This window comes from Acomys russatus, chromosome 32 (assembly GCF_903995435.1).
Source record: "Acomys russatus chromosome 32, mAcoRus1.1, whole genome shotgun sequence".
NCBI classification, from domain to species: domain Eukaryota; kingdom Metazoa; phylum Chordata; class Mammalia; order Rodentia; family Muridae; genus Acomys; species Acomys russatus.
In genome coordinates this window covers 22516573-22532153 of record NC_067168.1, presented here as the reverse complement: position 1 = coordinate 22532153, position 15581 = coordinate 22516573, and the positions used below count along the sequence as shown (strand labels likewise).

General features: G+C 40.1%; 1 protein-coding gene across 4 annotated transcripts in view; it reads left to right on the top strand.

The window, feature by feature from the left end:
• The window catches only part of Trpc1 (transient receptor potential cation channel subfamily C member 1), a 45956-nt gene that overhangs the window by 22202 nt on the left and 8173 nt on the right, over window positions 1–15581 (top strand). For all 4 annotated transcript variants that reach the window (XM_051140171.1, XM_051140170.1, XM_051140173.1 and 1 more), the window contains 5 exons: window positions 2415–2546; window positions 4474–4669; window positions 7501–7837; window positions 11045–11184; window positions 13041–13184. In XM_051140171.1, the coding sequence (XP_050996128.1) occupies window positions 2415–2546; window positions 4474–4669; window positions 7501–7837; window positions 11045–11184; window positions 13041–13184 (949 nt within the window). The remainder of the gene's footprint in view (window positions 1–2414; window positions 2547–4473; window positions 4670–7500; window positions 7838–11044; window positions 11185–13040; window positions 13185–15581) is intronic.

The window sequence follows — 15581 nt, the reverse complement described above, 5'->3', positions numbered from 1 at the left end:
TCTGTGTAGCCTTGCCTGTCATGGACTCACTTTGTAGACCAGGCTGGCCTCGAATTCACAGAGATCCACCTGCCTCTGCCTCGCGAGTGCTGGGATTAAAGGTGAGTGCCACCATGGTATTTTCTAACTGCTAGCAATAAATAAAGACACAAGCACTTGTTATATTTTAAGATAGCCTTAGTTAACCTGGGACAGGGCAGATATTAATCCCCTAAACTACTTCCCATAATGGCAGATGTGGGGTCCCTGCCCCAATCCCATGCCATCTGCTTCTAATAATTTCTATCAAGTTACCTCCCCATCCATAATCCCAAATATTTGTTAATACTGTTGATCTGGGCCAAACCTCCCACCCATCCCGGCCATGTGCTTCTTCCTCCTTTAACCCGTGGCACTACCTCCTTCTTCCTCTCCTCTCCTCCGGTTTCTCTTCTTTTCCAAGATTCTCTGTGTCCCAAAGTCTGGTAACCTTAGCCACGCCTATCCCATTTGCCCGCCCAGGTGTGATGGTTTTTTATTGGTCAAACGGGAATAAGCTTAGCCAAGGTACAATCAATTTGGGGTGAGTCTGCTCATTTGGGGAGCAGCCAGACCAACCTCCAACAAATATCAGAGTACATGACATGCTTGCTATTTTTGCCCAGTAATTTGAACTGTGTGTGTATAGGATGTAGGAAGTAAAGAATATTTGCTATTTCATTTTTATAGTAGAGACGAGTTAGGAACAACTTAAGTGTCCGATAATGGAGATCCAATGGACAGCCATCAAAAGGAAAACCGTTTGCAGGAAAGAATGACCTACATTGAAATACGGTGATGATAGAGAAGGATTGTGGGCTTCAGGTTCCTGGACTGTCTACTCTTGTTTTTTGTTTTTGTTTGTTTGTTTGTTTTGAGACAGGGTTTCTCTGTGTAGCCTTGACTATCCTGGACTCGCTTTGTAGACCAGGCTGGCCTCGAACTCACAGCGATCTGCCTGCCTCTGCCTCCTAAGTGCTGGGATTAAAGGCGTGCACCACCACCGCCCAGCCTGGACTGTCTACTCTTAAAAATGACAAGTCTGCATTAAGTTTACATGTAAAGGAAATGTAAATTTACATGTATTAAATCTCCCAAACTTATGAACTAGAAATTATATTTAAATGTTTATAAATAAAGAATTTTGAATTTTTGTTTACTACTGTGTTATTGAAATAGGAATATTTATTAAATTACAGAACGTAAAAGGATTATCTCAGTTAGTTAGAGACTATACATAACCAAATGATTTCAGTCATAACTAATTGAAAAATCCTTCAAAATTGTAACCTGGTAAAGAGGCATATATTAAATATATCTAAGATGCTGAAGAAGTTTAATCTCTGGGAGAGGAAAACTATTCAGTCCATATTATATTAATTATTTGTTAGCACATTTCCTTTACAATGTAGGTTCAAGAATAGAAGTTTACTTTAAATGTATATTACAAATGATATTTTGGTATCATTTCTTTTTTCTTTTAAAGAAAGATCACAAGGTAGCTATCATTTCAGTCAACTTAATCTGATAATATAAACTATAAACAAAAATCGAATTAAGAAAGGGCAAGTGTAGGTTTTAAATTAGACCATTAAAGTATGTGTGTTCACATTTTCCAGACTAGCTGAAATGTTAAGTGACAGGGATTGTAGAGAAAATATTTCTCCTACAATTAAGATGTTCAGAAGTAAAAGAAAATTCAGTTTGACCATCGTGAATGTTTGTTTCCTCGAGGCATGGTGCTCTACAGTCTTAATATAATTATGCCGCTGATAAAGAGATTTAACAGGAAACATTTATCTGAAGAGAAACAGAAATAGTGTCTTTCTCTGTAGTCATAAATACAACTAAATTATGGGTCCTTTGTTGTTCTTTTTATTTTTCTTTTGAGAGCTTCTTGCATGAGCACAGTGTCTACATCATCACCACCTTTCCTTCTCTCTCAAGCTCTCTCTCTGTGTTCTGCCTCCTAAATCCATGGTCTCTTAGTCATTATTGTTACATGTACACATACATAATCTACTGAGTCCATGTAATGTCGTGTATATACCTGCTGGCCATTTGGGATTGGACTTCTTATGCAGGAGCTACCCCTGGAAGAGGCTAATTCTTCTCGCAGCAGCCATTCACTACCTGGGTTCATGTGGACTTTCCAACACGAATCCTATGTCAGCTGCCTGGGAGAAGAAACTACAGGCGTGTCTACAAGGCAGCCAACATCTCGAATGTTCCTCAAAATATTTAAGTTTTAAGTGTCTCTTCTTATGGAACTTATCTTGAAATAAGCATGTGTATAGTTATATTGAACTGTTTTACACTTTATACATTTATAACAATTGTAGATTGAAACAAACAAGGATTTGTTTTTTACATTGTGTAATCAAATTTTATCACAGGTTTCGTCTTGATATCTATAGATGTCTGGCCAGTCCAGCGCTGATCATGTTAACCGAGGAGGATCCAATCCTGAGAGCATTTGAGCTCAGTGCCGACTTAAAGGAGCTCAGCCTCGTGGAGGTGGAATTCAGGTGGGCAAGAAGGGATGTCGCACGTTGTGCCTTTGGCCGTAGATTCTTCTGCCTCAGTCTGTCCATAGGCAGAATTATAATTTGCACTTATTTACAATGTAAATATTTAATCTAAGATGGCTGGTGTTGTTGCCACTTGGAATGGTCTTTCCCTGTCAAAGGAACATATCTTGATGTAGTTTGGTCCACTTCTGTCCTCTGTTCTTCAGCCCCTTCATCCCTCAGGCAAACCTTGGGGTTGTCCCTATGGCAGGGTATCTGTAGGCCTCTCACCGGCTCCCATTTGCAAAGTGCTGACAGGGACTGTACATGAACCCACTTTCCTTTCACGCTTGTTTGTGTGGCTCTGCTCCATCTGGAGAGGTCAGCAGTGTACCTTCACACTTAGTGGACTAGGATCAGAAACTCACAGTTTTCTTTAGCCTTAATACAAGCAAACACAGTGTGATCTTGAAAGTTCTAAGTCCAGAGGTTAGGGATGGTGTCACCTGCCTGCAGTCACACCACTTGTGAGGTGGAGGCAAGAGGATTGCTGTGAGTTTGAAGCCAGCCCCGTGTCTTAAAGAGAGAGAGGGAAAAGGAGACAGAGACAGAGAGAGAAAAGCGGAGAGAAGGGCGGGGCATGGTGGCATGCACCTTTAATTCCAGCGCTGGGGAGACAGAGGAATTGTGAGTTCTGAGCCCAGCCTGGCCTACCTAGTGATTCTAAGACAGCCAGGGCTACACAGCGAGAGGCTCTGACTTAAAAAAGAAAGGAAGAAAGGAAGGAAGGAAGGAAGGAAGGGAAGAAGCCATAAAGTTATAATTAAGGTGCAAGATCCTCACTCATCACTAACTGTATCACTGTCTACTCAACAACTTAATTATCTTCTCAGAGTCTATTAAAGAATAGACAGATTAGATTTATAAATTATATGTTTTGCTCTAGAACTCTTAAATGCTTATTTAAAGATGTCTTTGTTATAACACTTTGATGTATATTCCTATTTGGAGTTATATTCCTATGCCAAAAGGCATATAATAAATGCTTCATTTGTTAAAGAAATCTAGCTAATTGTTCTCAGATTATATAGTAATGCAGAGAATGAGGAAAATGTTTGCCTCTAAGGGAAAGTGTTGGGTTTTGAGTTGCAGCTTCACACAGCCACATTTACCGTGTGGAGAGAGTAAGCAGTGGAGCCTCCTGGTCTTTGCTGAGGGGGGCTAGGTCGGGAGAAGCTGAATAAAACTGATTTCTAAAGTCCAGCCTCTCATGCATGACTCATAGCTATTCACAACATATCTATTTTTGGTTAACTGGGCTATAAATTTAACTTATGTTTAATAAAGAATTATGTGGTAAAACTTCATTTTTCACAAGTTATGCCAAGTACATATTTTATAAGTAATTCAAAAACAGCAGTATGGTCTAGAAAATAGAACCGCTGAAGAGATTCCTTAGGAGGTGCAGTTAGTGTTTTTTCTAACTTGAATTTCACTCAAGTGAACCTATTAAACATGTCAGAATAATTTTTCAGTATTACAAGCAGCATAATATATTACAGATTATTGAAAATTGCTGTAGTCTTAAGTTACCTAATAAGATCAAAAGTATTTTTTCTAGTGTTTACATGAGTAATATCAAGGGAAATTTTAGCCATTTACAGAGAATGAGAGAAGTGAATTAAGTGGAAAACTGACCAAGTTTTATAAGCGTTTCTCAGAGTGTTACTATATAAGGTATACAGTGCTCGCCTAGAATCATCAATATGGCCCAAGAAGCATATGTCTCCAAAGCTGTGGAGAATTCCTGCACCAGTAAGCTTCTAGGATTGTCAACAAGAAAAGAGCAGATCTTCTGTAGCCTGTCAGGATTTAAATACTGCCGAGTGAGGTAGCATTGGACAGTGGGAATGACATTCCTAACAGCAGACTATGCATTTTATAGGAATGATTATGAAGAGCTAGCCCGTCAGTGCAAAATGTTTGCTAAAGATTTGCTCGCCCAAGCCCGGAATTCTCGTGAACTGGAAGTTATCCTAAACCATACATCTAGTGATGAGCCTCTTGACAAGCGGGGACTACTAGAAGAAAGAATGAATTTAAGTCGTCTAAAACTTGCTATCAAATATAACCAAAAGGAGGTATGAAGCTTTCTGTGATATATTTAAATTATTTTCTTTGCTTTGATTCTCAAATAAAATAAAAGTTGTGACAATATAAACGGTATAGTGTTTATAATTCAACAGTGTCTATACGGCTTAAAGGAAAGGCTAGTGTCTGAAAGCAGGAAGTCTGTTTGTAGGGTTGTCACTCAGATGTCTGGTTTCTCAACATCAGCCAGGACCATGAATAGTGTGGTCTTAGTGGGCTGGGTCATCTGACGGGCGAGTCCACAACAGGGGAGCTCCCGAGAACTCAGATCTGGGACCCAAGAGGCGCATGGGCAGTGAGGTGATCGACCGGAAGCAGCAAAGGGCTGACAGGAGTGCCTTCGTGTGTCTGTTTCTTGGGCTTTTCGCAGATTGGTGGCTCTCAGGTAGTGGACCCTTTTACAGGGCAATTCTTAGGATTTTAGAATTAGTTCTAAAAGTCAGTGTTTGTGTGAAGAAGATGAAAGAAGCTTGACGCCGAAGGAGACCTTTCAGAGGTCACATGCACCATTTCTACGAGAATCTGCTGGCTATAGTAACCAGAGAGTACTGAGCTGAAGGGCGGATGTGAGCCGTGATCTCTTCCTCTGCCCATCACTTCTTGATGACAGGAATATCAGAGAATCTAGGTTCATGATTCAAACCTCTGTAGACTTAGAACATTTGAAGTTGAAATCTTATTCTTCTAAATAATATTATAATTTCCTTTTAAACTATCATATATTAGAGGATGTCAAGTGCAGTAAAAGAGCTGAGGTTTCTTTGATACTTGGGGAAAGGCGACATCCCTGAGTTTTTCTGGCTGCTGCAAGAAAGACTGTTCCAGTCCCACCTGTCTCACCTTCTGGGACAAATTAAAATTCCGCAGAGCACTGGAACCCAAGCAGAGAAAGAAGGAATGCAGCTAAGCAGCTGGAGAGATGGCGCTGTGGCTGAGAGCACAGGCTGCTTTTCTAGAGGACCGAGGCTCATTTCCCAGCTCCCACATGGTGCTCACAGCTGTCTGTAACTCCAGTTTCAGGGAATCCTCTGGTCTCTGTGGGCACCAAGCAACTGGTACGCAGATATACATACAAGCAAAGTGTTCATACACATAAAATAAAATTTTTAAAAAATTAAAGAATGGCAAAACCTAATAAGCATGATGAAATACTTAGTTTTTTTTATTATAGAATGAAACTCTGTGAATTAAATTCTAACTCAGAACAAATTCTTTCTTTCTTTTCTTTCTTTCTTTTATTCTTCCTTCTTCTTTGTTTGTTTTCTTTTTCCATGACAGGGTTTCTCTGTGTAGCCCTGACTATCCTAGAACTCAACCTATAGACCAGGCTGGCCTTCAACTCACAGAGATCTGCCTGCCTCTGCCTCCTAAGTGCTGGGATTAAAGGCATGTGCTACCAAAATCTTTTTAAAATGTTGTATTAACAAAATCCTATTTTAGGTTACTTGAATAATATGACTATCTGTAATTGGTAATATGAAATCTGATTACATTATTTTAGAGAAATAGTGCCATTTACTTAAATTTGTATGCTAAGATAATTTGTAAACTTGCACAAATTAACTTCTGTACTTGGATGCGACTTTTGTTTTTCTTTGAGATTTTTCTCTGTACATGAAATGGACTATTAGACAAGTTTCAGAGCACTTTTAGGGGGCTGGAGTGGCGGCGCAGTGGTGTGGAGCACTTGTTCTTGCTCAGGATGCTGGTTTGATTCCTAGAACCCACGTGGTGGCTTATGAACATCTGTGATTCATTTACCAGGGGCCCGATTCATTTACCTCTGTGGATACCATGCACATGCATGGTGTACATACATACATGTAGGCAAAACACACACACACACACACACACACACACACACACACACAAGATCTTAAAAGTAATTTTTAAAAGAATATTTTCAGGGCCTGTAATCCCAGCTACTGAGGCAGGAAGGTCTCTAGTCCAGCATCAGCCTGGTCAGTTTAGTAAGACGCCTGGAGGGGATGGTAGAAAGAGGGCAGGAGAGCAGCTGAGTGGGAGAGCACTTGCCGACAATGCGCAAGGCCCCACTTCAATCCTCAGCACTGCAGGGGAAAACCAGTATCTCTGCTCTATTTCAAGTCTCTCTCTCTCTCTCTTGGTGTTTCCATGAAGCGTGTCTAGGACTAATACATGGACCATTTTTATCATGCCGTCTCTCTTCCTCACAACTTGCTAATTAAAGCCAGCACTTTTTCAGAAGGCAGAAGCAGGTGGGTCTCTGTCCAAAACAGCCACGGCTGTTACAAGAGAGAAACCCTTATCTCAAAAAACAAACAAACAAACAAATAAACAAAACAAAAGGTTAGTTAGTGCTGTCTCTATGGAATGCGCATTAACTTTCAACTTTTATACACACTGGATGTCTTTGTGCTGGTTTACACAGGCTCAATGGTCTTTAAATATACTAAGACTGTAAATACTTAGTCTGGCAAGTGCTGTGAAAAGGCAGTATCCTAAGGGCTTGACGCTGAATCTTCACAAACTTGTGAGGAGCCACTGTTGCTATCACCATGTTAGAGACGAGGACTGGGAAGCTTAGAGAGGTTGAAAACAGATTCCTGGTCATTTCGTCTGTGTCGGGGCCTTTAGTTGACTCTGTGTAGTCTATGCTCTGAACCTCTGCACTCCTAGTTGTAAGAGAGAGAGAGAGAGAGAAACAAAAAACAAAAAGCAAAACAAAAACCTGTGAACTTTATAGGCTCTGTAACCTAGGGTTAAGTCTTTGAATAGCAGTCAGTTACTGTTTAAAGTTTCTATTTCCCTTTTTTGTTTTTTATGTTTCTGTCCTTTTCAGTTCGTCTCCCAGTCAAATTGCCAGCAGTTCCTGAACACCGTTTGGTTTGGACAGATGTCAGGTTACCGCCGTAAGCCCACCTGTAAGAAGATAATGACTGTTTTGACAGTAGGCATCTTCTGGCCGGTTTTGTCCCTGTGTTATTTGATAGCTCCCAAATCTCAGTTTGGCAGAATCATTCACACACCTTTCATGAAATTTATTATCCATGGAGCGTCATATTTCACATTCTTGCTGTTATTAAATCTCTACTCACTTGTCCACAATGAGGACAAGAAAAATACAATGGGGCCAGCCCTCGAGAGAATAGACTACCTCCTCATACTGTGGATTATTGGTAAGTGTCAAGTGAGTTCAAACATTTTTCCTTCTTATTTAATATCCCCTGCTTAACGGCATTATGAGCATGGAGTTCAGTGTATGACTTTGTCCTTTGGCACAGCTAAGACATGAACATTTCCATGATCATTTATCTAATATTTTTACAAAGGTTAATGTTCCTGATTTTATAACTTTATATTACTAAAATACATGAAAGTCAAAAATTCCTCCCCTGTGTGTGAGTGTGTGTGTGCGCGCGCGCGTGCACGTGCGTGTGCGAGGAATATCTAACTCAAATCATCATGCTTGCACAGGAAACACAGACTGTCTTCCCAGCTAATAAGTTAAAAGTTTTTTGTTTGTTTGTTTTTTTTAATTGCATGTGATCTCACTCATATAGACAGGCTGGCCGGCCCCAGGCATCTGCCTGTCTTGGCCTCCCTAGCACCTCACCAGTGTGCACTGATGCACTTGGTGAGGGCACTCCGGTCACCGCTCTTATCAGTGTGGTGAGCATAGCTCTGGCAGGCCTTGCCCTTCTCCCACTCCCTCTGCCTTGCTAGAAAGCATTAGCTTACATTCCTAAAGCTAGCCATCAAGGTCTATTCCTTTATTTGACCACTTCCTCCTCCTGAGGCTGACCACCAAAGGTTCAGCTATCAAAGTATTGGAGTCCAGCAATCAAAAGCCCCCTTTAACTCACCTAATTAACATGCTCAATTAAAATTAAACACCTCATCCTAACACTGGTTTCCCCTTGTACCTTTATAAACTGCCATTTTTCTATAGCCAATCTGTCTCCTCTCTATCCAGAGGCAGTCCTTTGTTGTCCCCCACCCACCCACTGGGTACAAATACCCCTCCCCCTTTCCTCTCCCCCCTCCCCCACATCCTCTATCCCGTGTCTTAGTCTCTTATTCCCTGCCCTCTGGGCATGGGTGAGACACTTAAGGAGAAAGTATAAAATGGGAGAGAGGTTCAAGCTTTTAAGAATCTCAGAATAGCTCAGCCTAATATTTACTAAATATTCCTAATTCTAAGCAGCAAAGTAGACCCAAAACAAATGGAATGGTGATTATGTAGTGATGGCATTGCTTGTAATAGTTTTTAGCTATTTTTCCCATTGCTACTTCAGCTCTGTTTTATACAGTGTACCCTAGAAATTTGAAATTCATTAAGTGTATTGTGGCGATTCCCCTGCAGGCTATACAGCTGGCAGGGGAAAAAATCAGGATGAGGTAAGAAAGAAACTTGGCTCAGCCCAATTCTGTTGTAGCCAGTGCTAGACCAGGACTTCTAGAGTCTAGCCCAGATTATTTTACTTTAGCTATATTTAGCACAGCACTATTTTGGAAAAACCATTCAGATAACAATGAACTCAGCCCCATGAATACAGCAAAGCTTAAGACACGTTTATATTGAAGTTCTTAGCAGAATACGTATGGCTTCACCTGAAAGATGGTTTCCTGTTGACTTAGAAACAATGCTCAAGATGAGGAAAGGTCTAGGGAGAAGACTAGGATAAGCATAATGCCTGTGGGAGTCAGGATTGGCCTGGCCCTAAGATAGCGTAGACCATCACTTAGGTTATAAAGCTCAAGTGACATCAGTCATAAGAATGGGTTTTATAGTGTCTGGAGTTAGGGGTTCTTGGTATGGAAATCCTGCCTTCCATCTTGAGTGGGTGTCTGGATCTGCTTCCTGCCCTCTGCACTCATCAGGTTGCGTCCCAGCTGAAGGGAGCTTGGGCCTCAGCTGTGGGGCGGGTCATTGTGATGATAGAATGTGGTGTTAGAAGTAGTCCTGGCTCAGTGTAGGCTAAGTGAAGTTTCTAAGCCCAGGAGCAGACCGGCTGCAGAGTTACAATCTCAGGGCCAATCTTTGGGACTCGAGGGGAAGTGCTCAGGAATTGTCCTCAGGCAGCGGGAGCCTGGAGAGTTGGTGGTGTGAGTCTAGCACCCTCAGCTGGAGATAGGCAGCCTTAGCTACAGGAATGGGTGGGGCTGGTGTCACAAGTCTGGGCTCCTTTCCTGAAGAGGAGGAGCCAGGTGTGGGACACAGGGACTTCAGGCAGGTCTTATGGGTGGGTAGAGTCTAGGGTTGCTGCTTAGAGACGGGCCAGGGGGTTCAGAGTGGCTGTGAGTGGAGCTGGTGGCTGAACCTGGGTTCCCTCCCTGAGGAGGCGTGGAAGGGCAAGACTTTTGTAATGAACGTGAAGTTTAAAAGAAACAGGAGTTGGGGTTAATTCAAGGATCGAATTGGTTCACATTAAACAACTAGAAGGATGGAGTGCTAATAACTGAAATGAGAAGAAAATCTGCAAGTATGGTGAATTTGAGGCAGAGATAAGCTCAACTGGACACATCTCCAACAAGAGAGGCAGAGCAGAAAAGTGCCTAAGTAAGTTGAGGTCTGGAGATAGAAATGGTTATATAACTATTAATTGAGTTTAAATATATGTGTTTAAGGAGTTGGGAAGGGGCCTCAGTCAATAGAATGCCTACGGTGCAAGCTTGAGGGCCCGAGTTCAGGTCCACAGCACCACATAAGAGCCATGCGCCACAGTATGCGTCTGTAACCTCAGCACTATGATGACAGAGACAGGCGCATCCCTGGAGCTTGTTGGACGGCCAACAGTGGGTTCCAGCTTCACTGAGACGCCTCTCAAAAGGTACGGTGTAGAGAGATTGAGGAAGTCAACTGATATTGACCTCTGGCTTCTGGATGTATGTTCATACATGGATATACATGATCACATAAAAATTACAGAAACTTGAGACTTTTTGTTATGTAGATGCTGTGTTAAAGCTACTAGACTGGCTAAGGTCATTAAAGCACTACACTTAATAGTGGAAAGAGTCAAGAACAAAACCTTGTGTGGGGGTGTGCAGGGTGCACACATTTGTGCATTTATCTCCTTAGACTGTTTCACATCACTTGGCATTCCTTTCTGGCAAATATGAAATTTAAGGGTTTTGTGTGTGTGTGTGTGTGTGTGTTTTTCAGGTCACAGGAAACATAAGATTTTTTTCTTTCAAAATGTAAAAGCTTTTCACTAACAGTCTGTTGTTCCCCTCCATTAACCCCCTACTGCCTCTGGAATTCAGTTTTATTGGAATATAGTTAACCCAAAAGCTATAAACACTTGTCTCTTAACGCATTATTTAGCTTGTTCTTGTATTAATAAACCTGGTTTTTTTTTTTTTTTTTCCTATTGCTTTAGGGATGATTTGGTCAGACATTAAGAGACTCTGGTATGAAGGGTTGGAAGACTTTTTAGAAGAATCTCGTAACCAGCTCAGCTTTGTCATGAATTCCCTTTACTTGGCAACCTTTGCCCTCAAAGTGGTGGCTCACAACAAGGTGACTGTTTACTGTCAATCAAAGACATTTACTTAAAAAAAAACTAAGGTGATTATGTATGTAATGTCGAGTTAATATAGACCCAAATCTATGTCTGGTATATTTTCATTTTAAAATAATCTGCGTGAGTCTGGTTGCTTACTCTTTCAGTAGTGTGAATGGTTTACCTTTTCACTGGTGGTTTCCTGCCATGTGGTGGGTACCATGGCTGGTGTTTCATATGCTGCGTCTTGTTTTATCCTCACAATTGATGGTTGTCTACACCATAGCTAGGTTCCATGGTTGATGGTAGGTATTCTGTATCTAACTTCATTGTCACAGGAATTCTTTAAAACAGAACAAAAAGCCTTACCCTCACTTTGCAACTAATAAAATGTCTTAGAGATATTAATAACATATATGGCTATATAGTTTTTAAAACTATGATTTAAATCCAGGTCCCAGTTATTTAAATTTTATCAAATGTCTTATTTCTTCATTTAGTTCATTTATCATATATACTTAAGACCTCTTATAATTTTACTTTCATCGCTATTTATGCTTTCTCAAAGCCAGAAAATATGTTATGTTAACTATGAGGTGTCACATTTAAGGAACTAAGATTATATAAGATTTCCTGATTTTCTTTTTTGCTATTTATAGATTATAGAAAGAGCAAAGTGATTCTGTCAGTTTACTTTATGTGACATCTGTTTCCTTAATTGATCAAGAGTGTACAGTGTGTTGGTGAGGGATTCAGTGACTGATGTGAGAAGTTACTAAAAAGTCAAAATTGGTCATATATAAATGAAAGTTGTTGTATATAAATACCTGATAGATTCTGTAGCTGTTAATTTTTATAAAATTGTGTTTGTTTATCAGTTCCTCTCTTAACCTGGCTGTCGCCCAAATAATTGAGACTCTATTATATTATTTCTTTAACAAGCTTCATAGCGCAATCCTGAGCCGTTTTAACTCTATTCTTAACCCTATAAGCTAGTCTGGCTTCCTTCCAGAGTAAATCTCCAAGACCTTTGCACCTTACACCTCTCCTTTCTCCAGCTGAATCCTCCTCCTTTCTCCTGGACCTCTGCCTGTGGCTCAGTCCTCTACTTCCTCCTCTAACTCCTCCTCCTCTGGCTGGCAGGAAGTCCAGTCCTGTTTTCTCCCCTGCTCAGTGATTAGCTGTAAGCTGCTTTATTAGTATATCAGGGCACAGTTGGGGAGCAGACTGTATACAACATTGAGACAGAAGATTCTCAGAGCAAGGACTACAACCAGATATGAGGGATACAGAAATCAGCATTTGAATTACATAATAACCTTATGCCTACAGGTGGCATTGATTTTTCCGATTAATTTCTTTAGTTCTAGAAGTAGTTTTCTAATCCAAACAAGACATTTTGGGAGCGGAAGGATGTGGCTAACAGTCACACAGAACATCTAGTATGTGGTCTCAGTCAGCAGGACAGACAGACAGTCTTTGTTGTATAAGGACAATCACTTATATTTTTTTTTTCTTTTCTTTGTAACTTGAAAGAGGAGTGACTTTTATAGTTCACTCTAAATTCCTAAATCAAAGGCCTTGGTTTAGTAGGTATTTAATTAACTGGCAGCATACATTCTCACAATTTATATAATAGAATTTAAAGAATACTCAGAAAATGTTTAATGATAAAGTTTTAATAACCAAAGAATTTCTGGTAAATCTTGGCATATAAAGTGGTATTTCCTAACACACATGGACATCTTTTGCTTGGCTAAGACATTATTTAGGTCTTCTATCAGAACATAATTAAAATAGTTTTCTTTCAGACATTTCAGAGTATTTCTCTTCATTTTCCTGACTGACCTTTGGCTTCTCTTCCTGCCTCCAGTTTCATGACTTTGCTGACCGGAAGGACTGGGATGCATTCCACCCCACACTTGTAGCAGAAGGGCTTTTTGCTTTTGCAAATGTTCTGAGTTACCTCCGGCTCTTTTTTATGTATACAACCAGCTCTATTTTGGGTCCATTGCAGGTAAATAAAAGTCTTTTTCGTTTTGTTTTTGTTTTTTTCAAGACAGAAGGTTTCTCTGTGTAGCCTTGGCTGTCCTGGACTCGCTTTGTAGACCAGGCTGGCCTCGAACTCACAGTGATCCGCCTGCCTCTGCCTCCCGAGTGCTGGGATTAAAGGCATGCGTAAAGATCTTAAGGAATGTCTGTTCCATGCCACTACTCTTGTGTCTGCTACCCACTCCAACACTGTTCTCATGATGTTAAAACTGCACTGGGCTCTGAAATGATTGCTAGACTTTGTTTCTGACTCATTGATAATTTTATTTTAAGAATTGAAACTTAATTAAACTATGGTCCATTGGCTTCCTCCCTTTATTCTTTGACAATAGATAACCTTAAAATATTATGCTTCATGGAAAGAAGTAGCAGAAAAGTCTGGTTTTTACAAAAATAAATTTAATATTTAAGCATTGAAAGATAGTGGCTTTTAATAAAAACTCTGTCTATAATATTTTAACATATAGATATGTACATGTGAAATGAATAACAGTAATAGCATAAAGACTGGCTGGGAGAAATGGGAATACACTAGGAAGGCTGTCTACTGTATACAAAGTAGCGTGATACCACTTAAAAATAGGCTATGCTAAGGTAAAGATAGCTACCATGAGCCCTATCTATAAAATAAAGCAGTTATAGTTAATAAACCAACAGAAGGCAGACATTGGCATTTAAAGTTACCAAAATAAGACAGAAAAAGAAAAAAAGCCCAAGTGGACTAAAGAGGAAGAAATGGCGTGATAGATACAAACAGTTCAGATGCTGCCACAGCCTTTGCCAAACACTGTCAGGTGTGTCACAGCTCTACCCCATGACCTGGTCCCAGTTTCTGCCTTACTGCCCTGCTAAAACACCACGACCAGGAAGCACTTGGGCAGGAAAGGGCTTATGGAAGCTTACAGCTCTACTCACAGTCCATCATTAGAGGAAGTCAAGGCAGGAAGTCAAGGCAGGACCTGAAACGGAGGTATTGGTGTGTGCTGTTTCTTGGCTTGCTCAGCCTACTTCTGTATACACCCAGGCCCGCCAGTCCATGGGTGCCACCACCCACAGTGAGCTGGACCCTTCTGCATCCATCATGAGTTAAGAAAATGCCTCGCAGGCCTATTTGGTGGGGGCATTTCCTCAACTGAGGTTCTGTCTTCCTACATGACTAACTTGTGACATCTTGACATAAAACTAGTCAGTACAACCATGAACATGTAATTTTTGTTCTAAAACTTTAGAGTTTCAGGTCTTATATTTAATTATCTTTTTCACTTTGAGGAATGTGTGTGTGTGAGAGAGAGGTGGGTAAGATTTGTATGATGTAAAATAAAGGTTAAATTTTACTGTTGTCCATGTGGATAATATAGTCATTTTTTCCAAGTATCATTTGTTGAAGAGACTACCATTTCCTCAGTGTGTTTTCCTGGCACCTCTGTTGAGAAGAAGTTAGAGTTTACATATTTTTACTTTTATTTTTAACCTTTTAATTTTGTCTCATCAGTCTACACATCAATCTTAACTATAGCCACATACTGCTTTAGTTACTGTGGCTTTAAAATATATGTTGAAATTAGGAAGTGTGTTATCTATAGCTTAATTTCTATATGTATATAAATATAAACATATTATTGGGATTTTGACAAATTTTACCCCAAATCTGTAAATGTTTTGGTAACATGAGGATCTTAACAAAATTAACCACCCAGTTCATAAACATCTATCTCTCTGTGTCTTCTTCCATCTCTTTGTCAGAGTTCTAGAGTTTTCAGTGTGCAGGTCTCTTACTTCCTGGCTCATTCTTTTTCATGCTGTAATAAGAAGGATTACTATCATAACATTAAGTTGTTGCCTGTTTGTCTTGCACGCTGAAACATTTACAGATTAATTTCTGGTTGTTAGATCTCAAACTTGTGGGATGTTTTTTACTTTCTCTCCACGTAAAATCGTATCATATTCAAAAGGGGATAGTTTCCCTGTTTCCAATGGATACTTCTCACTTATTTAGTTGTTTTGAGTGGCACTATGTAGACAGAAATGCAAAGGGAAGTCCTTGTCTGATCCTGATGTTCATAAAAGAAAGTGTGTTTTTTCAATACTGAGTATATTAGCTGTGAGCTTTCATTTATGGCCATTATTACGGTCAGGTAATTTCCTTCTGTTTTGTTGAGAATGAACTTTTTTTGGTCATTCAAAGGGGGCATTAAGATTCATCACATGCTTTTTCTGTGTTTATTGAGCTAACTGTATAACTTTTGTCTTCATTAATTTGATAAATGTAGCCACTAAATTATTTTGTTCTATATCCCAAAGATAACACCTTATTGGGCGGTGTGTGTCCTTTCCATGTGCTATTGAGCTTGGTATGATAGTA